General features: G+C 42.3%; 1 protein-coding gene across 1 annotated transcript in view; it reads left to right on the top strand.

The window, feature by feature from the left end:
* LOC311189564 (cohesin subunit SA-2-like) overlaps positions 1 to 15,509 on the top strand; it is a 66,498-nt gene that overhangs the window by 23,133 nt on the left and 27,856 nt on the right. The window contains exons 11-12 of the mRNA XM_084261236.1: positions 3,104 to 3,202; positions 5,236 to 5,315. Coding sequence (XP_084117362.1) covers positions 3,104 to 3,202; positions 5,236 to 5,315 — 179 coding nt within the window. The remainder of the gene's footprint in view (positions 1 to 3,103; positions 3,203 to 5,235; positions 5,316 to 15,509) is intronic.

The raw sequence follows: 15,509 nt of genomic DNA, 5'->3' as shown, positions 1-15,509 counted from the left end.
GCACACAGGCACACTTGGGACCTCCCACCATGTTAGACTCACTTTGTCTGAAACTTCAGTGCAAGTGGTTGGGGTTTTCTTATTAGGCTATGAAAAACACCCAAATAAATAAATCCTGTGGAAGCAGGAACTTTCTGTTGCTGTGATCATCTGTGTCACATGATCACGTGTCCACATGATCCTCCTGGGAAATTGCAGGAAATTCAAAGGGTTATTTTGGTCAGATCCTTCACCAGCTTCTTTGGACACATTCCAGCACATCAGTGTCTTAGAATCAGAATATATTGGGTTGGAAGGGACCTTTACAGGCCATCTAGCCCAACCCCCATGCAGTAAGCAGGAACAGCTTCACTAGATCAGGTCACTCAGAGCCCCATCAAACCTGACCTTGAGTATCTCCAGGGATGGGGCCTCCACTACCTCTTTGGGAAATCTGTTCCAGTGATCCACCACCCTCATATTGGAGAACTTTTTCCTAACTAATCAACCTAAATCTCCCCTTTTCCAGTTTAAAACCATTACCCCTCATCGTATTGCTACACACTCTTCCCCAGCTTTTTTATAGGCACCTTTCAGGTACTGGAAGGTCACTATAAGGTCCCCCCAGAGCCTTCTCTTCTTCAGGCTGAACAAGCCCAACTCTCTCAGCCTGTCCTCACAGGAGAGGTGCTCCAGTCCTCTGAACACTTTTGTGGCCTTCCTCCAGACACACCACAACAGCTCTGTGTCTTTCTTGTCTTGAGGGCTCCAGAGCTGGATGCAGTACTCCAGGTGAGGTCTCAGGTTTGTTTTTCTTTAAATTATGTTTTACCTCAGTAGAACAGGTAAGTTGTATTGTCAGCACTACTGAGGAGTAATTCAGAAGTAGACATTTTTTTCCCCAATTTGTTATTTGGAGAGTGTTGAGGAGAAAAATGACTCAAGCCTCACATCAAATTGTCTAGTTCCAGCTTATATTTGCAAATCTTATTGAATGGCCACATCTCTGTGATAGTAGTGAGGCTGAAATCTCATCACTGAATGTGTCTCAGCAGTGCTGGAGCCCACGCAGAGCTCAGTGCTGCCCACGGTCTTACTGATGTTGTCTGCCAGTCTGCTTGCAGATCAGAGTTGAAATATGCTGTGATACAGCTGAGGGACAGTATGTGGCCAGAGTATCCTGAAAATGTGCTTACACAGCTCTCTTTCACTCTGTCACAGTTTTGAAAGACCAAACAAACAGGCACAAATTTTGACTGGTAGTTCTGGTGAGAGGAGTAGATACCAGGTATTTGTACTTGCCTATATTTTGAGGGTTTTGAATGATCAAGGGGCTATTTCATGTGCTTCTAAAACTAAAAGGAGTGATCAATCTAGGAAAGGAGGAAGGTGGCTGAGAAGGAGAAAATGCAGCTGAAACCATAGGAAGATAGCAGAACTGGTCCTAGCACAAGTACTGATTTGTTCATAGTTCTTAATTTTCTCAGGACTCAAAAGAAACATATACATATAGGGTTATGACAGAGCTTTTGGGTGGAAAGAGGATACCGTAGAAGGCAGGTGGCTTAGTTTAATGCATTAAACTTTGTATCTGCAGACCTATGAGTCAATACCACCTGACTGATGAGGGCAAATGATGTTACTAGTTGTGTGTCAGGCTCTATACCACCATCCAACAAATGAGCACGAACTTTCTTCCCTTTTGCTCAAGCCCAAAGGCAGCACCTATTTGCAAGCAAAGCCTCATGAGCAAATGCTGAGGGCAGCTGAAGGCAGGATTGCAGCACACTGGCTGCGCTGAGTGTGTGCCAGCATGCAGCGATGGGTACCAGGCTGAGATTGTGAGTTCTGTGCTGTGGGGCTTTTAGGAGCTGTAGGAAGCAGCAAGTGGGGACAGTGGTCTTTTTCTTCAGACAAGGCCTTTGATTTTAGAACACCATATAGAAAATGTACTGCTGGTGTGTTGTGAACAGTTGAGAGAGCAGTACTCATTGGCACCTGTTGGTCTTTCGTTTTATATTCCTAGCAGAAAGCTGCCTTACACAAAACTGCTGGTCAGAGCCTGCTACCGGGTATCATCCTTTGCTTTCCATCTAAGCAGGTGAACAGGAACTTGCAGTAATAGATAGCCTGTGTGTAGGTGGTCTCCTTTCTTGGGTTTCCTTGATTACTCTTACTTCTATTGTTAGCAGGAGGAATTAAGGAAGAAATATGAAGAGACTGATTCAAAGCCTGCAGTTTAAGTATCTCTGCTGATATCCTTAGCATTATAAGTTCATGTAACACAGTGATTTCTTTTTTGTTAGATCCTCAAAATTACTTTCCTAATTTAAAACTTTGTCATTTGAAAGGTTTAATAATATGCATAAGAGTGTAAAAGCTGGATAAGAAAGTCGTCTTCTTTGAGGTATCTATGAAGCAGAATTACAAACAGTATAAAATAACACCTTGCAGGAATAAAAGTATTTTACCTAACTAATTACACCAAATTCAAAGCAGCCCTTCTCAGAAGGCTTAAAATACAGTGTTTTAGTGTAAGTTAGAAATAGGGAGAAGGATTAACACTTGTCTCTGTACCTGTGAGAAAGTGCAATGATAAACTAGTGCATTTCTGAGGTGTACCTCTGGGTATTTTTGTGGGACCAGGATTTCTTGGAGTCCTTGTTCATGTTTTAATGATGGTCCGAGTCAAATGTGGAAAGGAAGCAAGTGGTCTGATGTATGGAAGCATGCAGATTGTATGAAGTAGGTGATAGTCCTGTCCTTGTATATCTTTAATTGTGTATATAGCACAATTCCTGCATCTTTTGCATTCTGTTGCTTTTATTAGCTATAAAGTCTGTGAGCTTTTTTGTCTCTTGGGGAGCCTAACACAAGCTTTGATGTCACCTTTAAATTTAACTCACTGCAGGCTGCTTCTCTGTGTGTATGTGAGAGGCACATAGATAGTTTGCACACAAACAAAATGCTACTGATATCACTAAAAAAGAAGATGTGGTGATATTTGGGTAGCCTGCTGTAGGGACCTATAAAGAACTCCTTATTTATATAATAGAAATGCTGGCAACAAATAGCATCAAAGATAGGTACTTTTACTGTTAGCTGATTTCTCTTTGTCTTGCAGCAAGCTGAAGTGCGGTTGAAGTGTCTTCTGGGACTGCAAGGAATTTACAGCAGAAAAGAGCTTGGTTCCAGGATGGATCTCTTTACTAGCAGATTCAAGGTAAATAGATTACTGTTTGCTATTTTTAAAGTCTGGGTTGGGAACATAGACAGATGTTTTGATCACAGCTGATTCCCCTCTGTTGACTGATGGGAGCTGCAGAAGCAGCCTGTTTGAGCTGGTGAAGGAGTATTGCAGAGATGTTTCCCCTCTCTTTCCAAGGAATCTTCTGTTTCACTTCAGTTTGTGCACAGAATGGTGTTGCCCTGCACTGTGGTTGGTTTTCTCCACCATTCATCTGGAACGGCCTAGATATTTTTTATAGGATCTTTGGCACATCACAAAGATTTGCATGCCCTAAAGGTCCGTTTTTTTTCTGCTCCTGATAACGGGTTAACCTTGTGGATACTGGATTGGTTGGCCATGTATCACACTGATGTGGGATGGCTCTTGGTTTATCCACCATGTCAGTATAATCTTGAAGGAACCCTTATCTCCTTTCTGAATGTTACAAATGATATGCTGTAGTTTTGAGAGCTTGTCCTGTGACCACACTGACTCTGTACACTGCCTTTATCATATTCCAACATCCTGACTCATTTAAGAAGTAAGCCCTTTACTTTTTTAATCCTGCCCTTGACAATGGTTTTGTCAACTAATCTTGTCCCTACAGGGCTGGGCCTTTTTGATACTTGAATAAGGAGACTTAACTGTGATTGATATCTCGGTCCCTCAGAATCAGTACATAACAAATACCTGCATGTGGTGCTAATTCATGTTCTAGTTATGACAGGTGCAGGGCTTACCTGTATGTTAAAGCAGGTGCTAATAGTAAAAAATACCTATAGTACATCCTCAGAGGACAAGAAATTGATTAATATTGCTATTTTAAGGATAAATTTTTCAGCTTGAAACTTGGCTATCTAAGATAAACCCATTTTAAAGGGTTTTGTGTTAGCATTTTTTCTTCCTGGTTAAAGGTAGGTTGCTGTAAGCTGTGTAAGTGACTGCAGGACCAGTGTTCACAGGCTGCTGAAATAGCTCCCATCTGTCTGTACTGCAATCTCCTTCTGTTGTGGAGGGTGATATATGAATGGATTATTGCAAACTCCATCCTGCCAATCAAAAAAAACCCCCAAACAATCCAAATGCAACACCTCCTTCCCCTGTAAACAAAAGAAACTCAAACAGCTTTATACAAAATGCAGTGTGATCAGGAATCTTCCAAAGTGTAAACCATGGCTTCTCAGTGATGGGGAATGTAATTTGACAACCATCGATCTGTTTCCCCACAAGCTCCTTCTCTTACCCTTGAGTGTTCAGCTCGGGATTCGTGGACTTAACGCACCTTGCAGCTGGGCTGTGAGGAAAAGGAAGGTGCATTGTAAGATGAAGCTAGAGATTTAGGAATGGTACATTAAGTGAGAAAGCTGTTAGTTCCAAAACAGGTAACTCCACAGGTTTAACATACTTAAAGCTGTAGGCTGCACTGAGGTGGGGGCGAGTTCTTGGATAATTAGGACAGGGAAATTTCTGCTGCTTTCCAGGATGTTTGCATATGTACTGAGCCAGGGTGGTGTGAATTCTGGAGGGCAGGAATAATGCTTCTATTCCATGAAGTACTTTTATGATTGGGGTCCTAATTGTCATTCCAGCAAGGCACTGGCTTCTGTAACGTGTAGATACACACGCTTTATTGTTGGTTGGAAAAACTGATTATGAAATGCTTGTAATTTGAGGCCTACCTTCATTTAATGAACTGAAGTGCTGGTAGTAGCATCTTAGAAACAAGTTGTCAATCACTTTTAATTTGTAGACTGTAGTTGATTTCTTGTGAATGCATACTTTATATCTATAAAAATACCGTATTACTGCATGATTAATTCAGTTAAAAAATTAACAAGCCATTAATTTTCAGGGGCTGGGGAGCTACTTGGTAGTAATTGAGTTGCCTTATGTCTCTCAGGAAATAGCTGTTGAAGTAAAAATAAATCTCTGCTCTGCTAGTGTAGATGATCTAGCTGTAGCAAAAATATCTGTTTACTGAGAACAAACCATGTCACATCTTTTTATTGTCATTTTACACCCATTAGGATCGAATTGTGTCCATGCCTCTGGACAAGGACCATGAAGTAGCAGTTCAAGCCATGAAACTCTTGATGCTTATGTCACAGTAAATAATTTTTTTTTTTAATTTCCTGTATTGTTTTAATGGCAACAACATCCAGATAACAATCATGATGAATCTTGCTGTAATCAGTTATATGCTACGGAACAGTTGCTTCTGGCAAGATAAGAGTTACAGTTAAAGCTGCTCAGGACATGACATTTTCCTTCTGTGGGAAATACGAGCCCTAAGAAAACTATTTGTGCTGAAGTTCAGTATGAAAACTACACTTTTATGTCTTTGTATTTCCCTCTGAAAGGAAATTACACATTTTCATTTTGGCTTTTCTCAAATAGAGCATCTGCCTATTTTGGGGAAAGTCCCCAAGGTTGCCAGGCCTTGACCAGGAGCTTGGAGAACTCTCATCTTCCCTGTCTCCCCACTTGGTGCAGGGAGTCCTGGGCTTTGAGGTTGTTGATAGAATTTGGGCTTTGAGATTCTTGGCTCCATGGCAGCGAACCTGAGAGCTATTAAGCCCACAGCAGGCTGACAGAACTTGAGCAAGTGTATGATACCTTGGTTTCGCTGAAGTGGAAAACTAATAGAATTATAGAATGGTCTGGGTTGGAAGGGACCCAAAGGATTACAGAGTTCCATCCCCCCTGCCACAGGCAGGGCCACCATCCTCAGGCCTGGATCTACACAAGGTTGCCCAGGGCCCCATCCAACCTGGCCTTGAACACTTCCAGGGACGAGGCATCCACCACCTCTCTGGGCAGCCTGTTCCAGCACCTCACCACTCTCTCTGTAAAGAACTTACCCCTAATATCTAATCTAAACCTTCCCTCCTTTAGCTTTAATCCATTCCCCCTTGTCCTGCCATTGTCTACCCTTTTAAAAAGTTGATTCCCCTCCTGTTTGTGTGCTCCCTTCAGATACTGGAAGGCTGCAATGAGGTCCCCCCACAGCCTTCTCTTCTCCAGGCTGAACAAGCTCCGCTCCCCCAGCCTCTCTTTGTAGGGGAGGTGCTCCAGCCCTCTGATCATATTTGTGTCCCTCCTCTGAACCCTCTCCAACAGTTCCACATCTTTCTTGTATTGTGGGCCCCAGACCTGGACACAGTACTCGAGATGGGGCCTCATGAGGGCAGAGTAGAGAGGGACAATCACCTCCCTGTCCCTGTTGGCCACCCCTCTTCTGATGGAGCCCAGGATACCATTGGCCTTGCGAGCTGCAAGAGCACACTGCTGGCTCATGTTAAGTTTCTCATCCATCATGACACCCAGGTCCTTCTCAGCAGGGCTGCTCTCCAGGAGCTCTTCTCCCAGTCTGTATCTATGTCTGGGATTCTTCCGGCCTAAGTGCAACACCTGACACTTCGCAGTGTTGAACCTCATTAGGTTCACCAGGCCAACCTTTCCAGCCTGTCAAGATCCCTCTGGATGGCTTCCTTTCCTTCTGTTGTGTCAACCACACCACTCAGCTTGGTGTCATCTGCAAACTTGCTGAGGGTGCACTCAATTCTGTCATTGATGTCATTGATAAAGATGTTAAAGAGCACCGGTCCCAAGACAGACCCCTGGGGTGGTTTTCTTGGGAAATTACCTGCCAGCCATACATTTGGTAGGATAATGACAAGCTGGAAGTGTGAGGGAAGACTAGGCTAATGTTAAGGAAGTACATGAGTCCTATTCTGATACATCTCTGAGCAGCATGTTTTTTTTTTTTTTTAGAAATGGCTTTATTTGCAAAATATGTGAAGAATAAATTCTTGGTCCCTCATTTTCAAAATGAGATGAAAAAACCCCACTGCATTTAATTGTTAATACAGTTGAGATGTTTGGGCTCAGTAATTGTCTCTTCTGTCTCAGAGTGTAAGTTGAATTTTGCTAATGCAGATGCTTGCTTCCCTGTACAGCGTGGTGCATTGTCCAACAGCATTGTAGGATTGGCTTTTCTGTTTAAGTCAGAAGTACTGGTCACAAATAGGTGAGGTTGTAGACCTTAGTGGAACAGATAATATAGTGTTGTAGGTATTTGCATTAAATTTGAAGTGCATTTGTATATTGAAGTGCTGCTCTGTGGTCTCCTGTGTCACTTCACACTCCATTGATTTGAGTGTCATTTCCCTAAGCCTATTTCAACACCCACATCAGAACAACGTATGATGCTGTGAACATCATATACTTTTCTGAAGGGAGTACCATTGTTTGGGCCTCACTAGTGCTAGCTTGGGTTATATTGTTTCTGTGTTTACAGTGTCCAGTTCTACATCCCTTGGTTCTCCATGGTGTGTAGCTATTGGAACAAAGCACAATACTCAGTCTGTGTGTATAACGTGTCCCTGTGCTAGGAGGAGCAGCACACCATTGTTGAAGTACAAAGATGCTGTACAGCAGTTATTTGCAGGCCTCCTGTATCTGAGCTAACAAGAGCTATGCTGGCACCGCAGCTGTTTATCATCCCTGGCTTTATTATAAGGGATCATGTTCTCATTAATGCAAGCTCTGGCCATAAAAGTTTGATCAATGTTTCTTTTCCCCTGAAGCAATTTTTTTCCTAATTTTTCTTAAACATGATTTCCAATGTGAATAAATGCCTTCTAAAGTTTTCTGATGACATTTTCCATCATAAAATACAGTTTTACTAAGTAAAATTAATAGATTTTCAGGTTGTTTTTAATTAGGCTGTGTGAAGGCTTAGCAAGTGCATGCTTCTCTTTCTTTTGCTCGTCTGTTGCGTAGCCATGCTCCTTTCTGCCCCCTTCCCACCTCAGCTGCTCTGAGCCCTGCTCCTTTGGCTTAATTATTGTGTTATGGAAGTGGGAACTGGGGACTCAATAAGCAAAGTCAATGGCAGCTCTTCTCTTTGGCAAGACCAGTACTGGCCGGTCCATAAAGCCTGTGTGAAGAGGATGCAGGCAATATAGACAGTCACGTGTATAGACTTCTTAAGAAGAGCCTGCACCAAGATGCTTGCCTAGAAAGAGAAAAGGTTTATGCCTCAGGACCTACAATAATGGCAAAAAGGACTCACTGCTGGCATTGCAGAAGCAAAGAAGTTTTGGGGCTGCTGTGTCTCAAATAGATGTCTCATAGCTCAAACCCAGCAGCTGGCTGTTGAGCAGTAATGCTGCTTGATACGTGCAGTGAAGCCCGAAGTGGGGTTGGGTACATCAACTCCCCTACCTTTTAAAGAATAATAAATGGCAGCCTTTATAAATGGCCGTTCTACTTGTATGCACTGATGTAATCAAATGTTTTCCTGTGTTTCTCATGCTGTACTGGCTTCTCTCTGAATGGCTCATTTTTGTCATCTGCAAATTTGGCAACTGAATTAGAGTTGCTTGACTGGTGTTTGTAGTGAGGTGTGAAAAACCTTTCAGACCAAGTTCCTATTTTTGAAGCAACCAGCAAGAACCTCTATCTCATGAAACTCCCTATGTTTTTCTTGGAATCATGGATTATTTTTAACAAATAATATAGCCTTAACTGGTCAGGTACTGACCTCTAGAACATATTTCTAAGGCTGGAATACATATTTTGTTGTTCCATGACATATGTTGGCAAGAAACAAGGCTGGGAGTAATTTTTTTCCCTCCAGTTAGACCACTAGGTGCTCTGTGATTTTCTTGGAGAAAATTTACAGTATCATTAACTCTCTTACTGGTTTACGTAATTCTTTTGGGTGAGTATAGTAGCAAGACCTGATTGCCAACTAACTAGTTTCATGCTGGTTTATGTTTGCAGTGGAGCTTTGCTCCATGTATGTTAGTAACAGCTTTGACCATCTTTTAACCATCACTGCATTCCTGTCTTGTGGAATATACACCGTCTACTCTGCATACTACTGGCCTATGAAACCGCTGTGCTGGCCTTTACATTCTCTCTCTTGCTAGCTAGAGAGACAGTGAAAACACCAGTCTCTTGAATTCACTTAGATTTGTTGCATTATTAAAAAAGAAGAGAATAATTCCAGAGCTGATTCAACCCCCTCTTGCTATCCATATACTTTTTTTTTTGTTTTGTTCCAAATCTGTATTTTTATCTTGCCTGTGAGCTGAGATTTCTTTATCTTGTTTGTTGCTTGTTGTCTCAATTGAATGCCAAGGTCTTTGGGCTAGTAGGTTTCTATTTATACACAGCGTGATGCGATCCCGAAACTGAAGTGAGCCTATGAGGTTTAGCATAATAGAAATTATTAATGCTGCTGAATTATGCATAATTGTTAGCATTAATGTTGTGAAGGATCTGAGAGGGAATAGAACTGTGAAGGCAAGAAAGAGGAAGAACACATGAGTGACAGTGAGAGACCCAGAAATATTACTGACAACGTTGCCCTTTAGGAGGCAAATTAGTTCAGTGTGCCTGACACACAGTGTGCCAGACAACTCTGTTCATTTTTTGTGTGCTTAACTGCCTAAAAGAGTAGAGGGATTTTGGAGAAGAGCAGCAAAAGTAATTAGATAACTGTAGTAGATGAATGAGAAAAGGTTACAAGTGGTGCAGGTACAGTCACAAACCTACAAATAGCTTGAGTATGGAAATAGCAAAGGGGAGAATTACTTTGCATTACAATTGTTAAATGTAACTAGAAATTAAACTGGGGTTTAAACACAAAACTCTTTGTTTGAAATCTGGAAGATCTGCCTTAGTGAGAACAGTGAGTATATTGCACTCATTAAGGACTTCACATAAATATTAAAAAAAAAACTATTTAATGGAACTAATAAGTACATCAATTCTCCCCACAGTGCTTTGACAGTGGTCAGTATAGTTAATCCAACTTAAAGTCAGGAAAACAGGTCTTGTAAGTGCCCAGTGTCCTGTCTAGCACAGGAAGCCCAAGTCAAGTGGGGATACATCACTGTTGTGCTTAAAAATCTTAGTGTCCCTTCTGGTTCCCAACAAGACTGGGAAGGATGTTTTAGTTGGGATAGGGAGGGGCTATGCTGTAGGAGAAACTTGGAACACAGGATTTGCCAAAGGATGCAATGACACATAAATGTATTACTAGTTAGATGGTAGATGTAGATGTCCCATGAGGAGTGATTCAGTATGAGCAGAGTTGAACTCTCTGGTTTTTATAGCGTTATTTCATAGCTCAGCCTTGGACTTCGGGGGAGAAACTGATGCTTGTTAGGCAAATGCACTGTATCTAGCAAGGCTGTTCAGGCAAGCCATTGTGCAGAAACCCAGTAAAGTTTATTGAAGGCTTAAATGCCAAAAAGTGCTTCCATGTGATTGTAAAAAATAAGCTGAAGAAACATGTTTTGCATAAAAATAAGGAAATGATCCACTTTTGTCTTGTTTAGTGGCTTTGAGGAAAGATGAAGTGTCTTGAAGTTGAATGAAGTACCATATGAAGCAAATTATACTGCACAGTTCTGATTTCTTGCATTGTTAACTTGCTTGTAGTAGATTAGGTACTATCAAAAGGGAATGGCATGGAGCTGCTCACAGCTCCTCTGTGATTCCTTCGGGTCCATCGCACCCCTATTCAGTTTGAGTTACAGCAGTGCTTTGTCAGGCCTATTCCAAGCAAAAGCTTTCTCCTCTGTCTTCTCTTCCATCCTCTGGGGTTTATACTTCCTTGGAAGTTACCCTCAGCAATTTTCTGCCATTGTGCACCTCTCCTCTTCAAGCACTTTGAAATCTATTCTGAAATCTTGTATTTCCCATCTAATGTGTTGACAAGAACACATAGGACTTGCAGGTTTACAAGGTTACAAGCCAAAATAGCATACCATACAGCATGGCAGATGTGCATCTTCCTGTGTTGTGTCATAGCATAACCACAGCGTGTTACAAGCTAAACCTGTTCTAAAGTGGATGGGAAAGGACTCTTGTTATATTCTAGTGGCAACTATGTTACCTCTTTGATCACTGCAGTGTTGTCTTGAAATACCTACAATGACAGCAGGGTAGGAAGAGGGAGATAACAGGTTAGCTGACTTTTCTACTTGACTTTTCAAAATTTTTTTACTTTCAACATATTTTTTGGGTGATAGTGCTCAGTTCACAAATACCGTTTTGCAATGCCTTTGCAGATTTGCATGTTCAACTTTATTTTAAATGCAAAATTAACAGGTGTGGTTTTTTTTTTTTTTATTGAGATGCTTGGGCTACCAAAGTCCCTATAATGTATGCCAGATCTTTCCTTGTGCAGTCATTAAAATCAAAAAGAATTAAGGTCTCCAAACTTTGAAAAGTACATCAGGTACATGTTTATTTTACTGTTGTAATTTTGATGGTTGTCCTGTGTATAAGCAATAGCACTGACCAAGAGAGGCAACTTGCATAGAGTAAAACGGAACAGAAAGCAAGATAAAAAATCTTTCAACTGGTGCCATATGCAGAGCAAAATGGGTCTGTGATCTCCTCCTAGAATATCCCAACTTCTTCGTGGCATGTTCACACTGAAGTGCAGAGAAAATGGTATGTCATGGCTTTGGTATGTGGTAGGCCATGCCTGTTTATTTTTAGGCACCTGGCAGGCACTTCTGGCTTAACCTTTATCTGTTGCTTCGCGTTCTGAGAGCTGCAAATTTGCAGCAGTCTTATTGCTGTACTTGAAGTATTCTTTAAGTGTTTGATGATTGGCTTACATATGTAAAAGAGACACACATTTATTTACTGCAGTAGTATTAGTGGTAGGAGGTGTAGTCAAGTGTTGCTTCTTGCAGAGGCAAGTAAAACCTCTAAGCACTCACTGGAGTGGGAGTTACCAGTCTAAAAAGCTCATTGTATCACAGAGAGTAGTGGTTGAGCAGTGTGTAAAAAGTAGCAGTAGTGCATACAGGTATTTCCTCCCATTCTAGAAAGAAAACAAGGTCTGGTGCTAAAGTGGTGTCACGAGTGTCTGTCAGCCTGTTCTTAAAAACAAAAAAAGGGTGTTTTCCCCTCCTTTGCTTCTGTGCTGTTTAGGGAGTGCTTCATGTATGGCCACAGCTACTGCGTCTGACCTGCTCTTGTCTTGAGGGAGATTAAATGTAACTGGGGCAAATTCCTAACCTGTTTGAAAACAAAGTTAAAAACAACTTTAGGAGGCTTGGATTTGAGAAGCACAGGATGGCTGAGGGTTACAAAGGATCTCTGGAGGTTATCTGGGTCACTTAGGGCTACTTGCCCAGGACTCCATCCAGATGGCTTTGGAGTATCTGTAGTAGTGGAGACCACATAACCTCTCTGGGCAGCCTGTGACAGTGATCTGTCACCCTCACAGTAAAAATGAGTTTTCTGATGTTCAGAGGGAACATCCCATGTTACACTCTGTGCCCGTTGTCTCTGTTCCTGTCACTGGGCGTAGCCTGGCTCCACCGTTTTTGTACCCTACCTTCAGGTACTTACACACATAGATTAGTTTCCCCCTGAGCATTCTCTTCACCAGGCTGAACAGTCCCAGCTGCCTCAGCCTTTCCTCACAGGAGGGATGTTCCTCTAATCGTCTTTGTGGCCCTTCATTGGACTCTCTCCAGTCTTTTGTGCTGAGGAGCCCAGCACTGGACCCAGCACTCCAGGTGTGGCCTCACTAGTGCTGACTAGAGAAGGATCATCTCCCTTGACCTGCTGGCAGTGCTCCTCCTACTCCAGCCCAAGATACTGTTAGTTTTCTTTGCCTCCAGGGCACATAGCACCTTTATGGAAATAATGAATGCAGAGAAGAGAACCTGAAGTACAAATAATAAACTATTCAAATATTAAAAAAGTGTATGTTTGACTGACATGTTCATATAGGAAATTACATTTAAGCATACGAAAAAAGTTGCTTTTGCTGTGGTGGTGGTCCAATACTGGAACAGGTTTCCAGAGATGTTGTGGAGTCTTTGACTTTGTAGAAATTCAAACCCTGAGTGAACACAGCCCTCACCAGTCTGCTCTAGCTGATCCCCCTCTGAGCAGGGCTTTGTACTAGCTGATCTCCAGTAATACTGTCTATCCTCAGTCTGCAAGGCTATCACAGTATGTTTTGTAGAAGAGAGTCACAGACTGGTTTAGGTTGGAAGGGACCTTAAAGATCATCTAGTTCCAACCCCTCTGCTATGGATAGGGGCACCCTCCACAAGACCAGGTTGCCCAAAGCCCCATCCAACCTGGCCTTGGACACTGCCAGGGAAAGGGCAACAAGAGCTTCTCTGGGCAGCCTGGGTCAGTGCCTCACTGCCCTCACAGGGAAGAATTTCCTCCTTGCATCTAATGTAAATCTGCCCTCCTTCATCTTAAGGGCATTACTGCTTGTCCTGTTGCTACTTGCCATTACAAACAGTCCCTCTCAAGCTATCATGCAGGCCCCTTTCACGTACTGGCAGGCTGCACTAAGGTCTCCCCAGCGTCTTCTCTTCTCCAGGCTGAACAACTCTCTCAGTTTGTCTTCATAGGAGAGGTGCTTCAGCCCTCTGATCATTTTGGTGGCCCTCATCTGGACCTGCTGCAACAGGTCCATGCCTGTCTTGTTCTGGTGACCCTAGAGCTGGATGCAGTACTTCAGGTGGGGTCTCACCAGAGAAGAACAGAAGGACAGAATCGCCTCCCTGGACCTGCTGATCATGCTGCTTTTGATGCAGTTCAGGATATGATTGGCTTTGTGGGCTGCAAGCGTGCATTGTTGACTCACGTCTTCTACCAACACCCTAAAGTCCTCCTCTTCAGGGCTGCTTTTTATCCATTCTCTGCCCAGCCTCTAGTTGTGTTTGGGATTGTGCTGACCCAGGTGCAGGACCTTGCGCTTGGCCTCGCACTTGGCCTCATGTAGCTTCGTGAGGTTCGCTCTGGCCCAGCTCTCAAGCCTGTCAAGGTCCCTCTGGATGACATCCCTTCCTTCCAGCGTGTTGACCTCACCACACAGCTTGCTGTCACTGGCAAACTTGCTGAGGTTGTGCTCAGTTTCACTGTCCGTGTCTTCAACAAAGATGTCAAAAGGTGCCAAACCCAATCCAGATCCCTGAGGAACTGCACTTGTCACTGGTCTGTATTTGAATATTGAGCCATTAACTGCACCTCTTTGAGTGCTGTCCAGCCAGTTAGTTATCCAAGGAATAAGAAATGTTTGTATAGAAGTTTCTCCTTTTCCAAGCTGTCCACAATTTTTAAAAAATAGAGAGAAGGTGACAAGGGCAGCTTCATAGAAACCGGTGCTTGGAAAGATCTAAATAATAGACTGGCACTAAAAAGGATGAAAGATACCTTGTCAGCCTGCTAGTTTGTTTCAGTGCATTTCTCCTAGCCTTTTAATATAAAGACTTGCTATATCACCTCTTTTTATTCCTGTAAGTGCAATTTGTTGTCAGTCTTTATTGTAAACTTGTAGAAGTTTAATAAATTTGATACTTCATTGGTGGCTTCACAGGACACACCAGTGCTTTTCCATATACTCTAACACATCATGTTATCTATTTCAGTTCCTTACTGCTTAACCTCAATAAACACATTTTTACTCTATTTCCCCAGTTCTGTAATGGCTGAGTAAGAGTTGCATAAATGTTTTCTTCTGTGTTGATTTTATTAAATATGTACTCAGAGCAGTTTCTATGTGTCTTGATACTGCAAATATATACTCAAGGGGCTTGCATGTTAAGAGGCCTCCAAAACCTGCTTTTCTTTTTGTTTGAAGGCAAGCATTATCTTGTGAGATTGACCCATCACTTTTGAAGACATACCATCAACACTTCCATTTAAAGACCATTTTACAGTTTCAGTGACTGTTGTAACCAGCCGGGGGGGGAAATGTAAAAAAAAAAGAGCGATACATGAGTAAAATGCATTGTAAAGCTAAAATTCATGGCATATCAGCTTCTATAAATGAGAGGCTCTTGGTTTTGAGAAATGAGTGCTGTCTTTTTTTTTCTTTTTCCTCTACTGCTTTTAAATCCCAGACAGTGCTAAAAAATATTTGCCAGTGATACCCTCATCTAGCAAGAGCTTACTGTTTTTTTGGTCAGGTTGGAGGATGTTTTGGGGCTTTGCGACTTGTGAGGATGCTGAAGGTTGCATTGGGTTTTGAGACAAATAGGCAAGTGCAGGAGGGGCTGCTAATTTTTTGTAAGGTACCACTCCTAGCAACTGAACAGTGTGAATTCTCAGTTTTAGCAAAGGTATCAGACCACAGCTGTAGATGGTTTTAAACTGTTACTACCTGATAATTTGATTGCAGTAATAAATAAAGTCTTTTCCCCTTACTGGGCTACAATTAGTGTAAAGACTGTAAGGATCTCATGTGTTGCTGTTTCATTCTCTAAAGTAGCTTAGTCTGGTGACATTGCTA

This window comes from Gallinula chloropus, assembly GCF_964237585.1.
Source record: "Gallinula chloropus genome assembly, chromosome: 1".
NCBI classification, from domain to species: domain Eukaryota; kingdom Metazoa; phylum Chordata; class Aves; order Gruiformes; family Rallidae; genus Gallinula; species Gallinula chloropus.
Note: the sequence above shows the minus strand (reverse complement) of the source record. Positions and strands in the feature narration are given on the sequence as shown.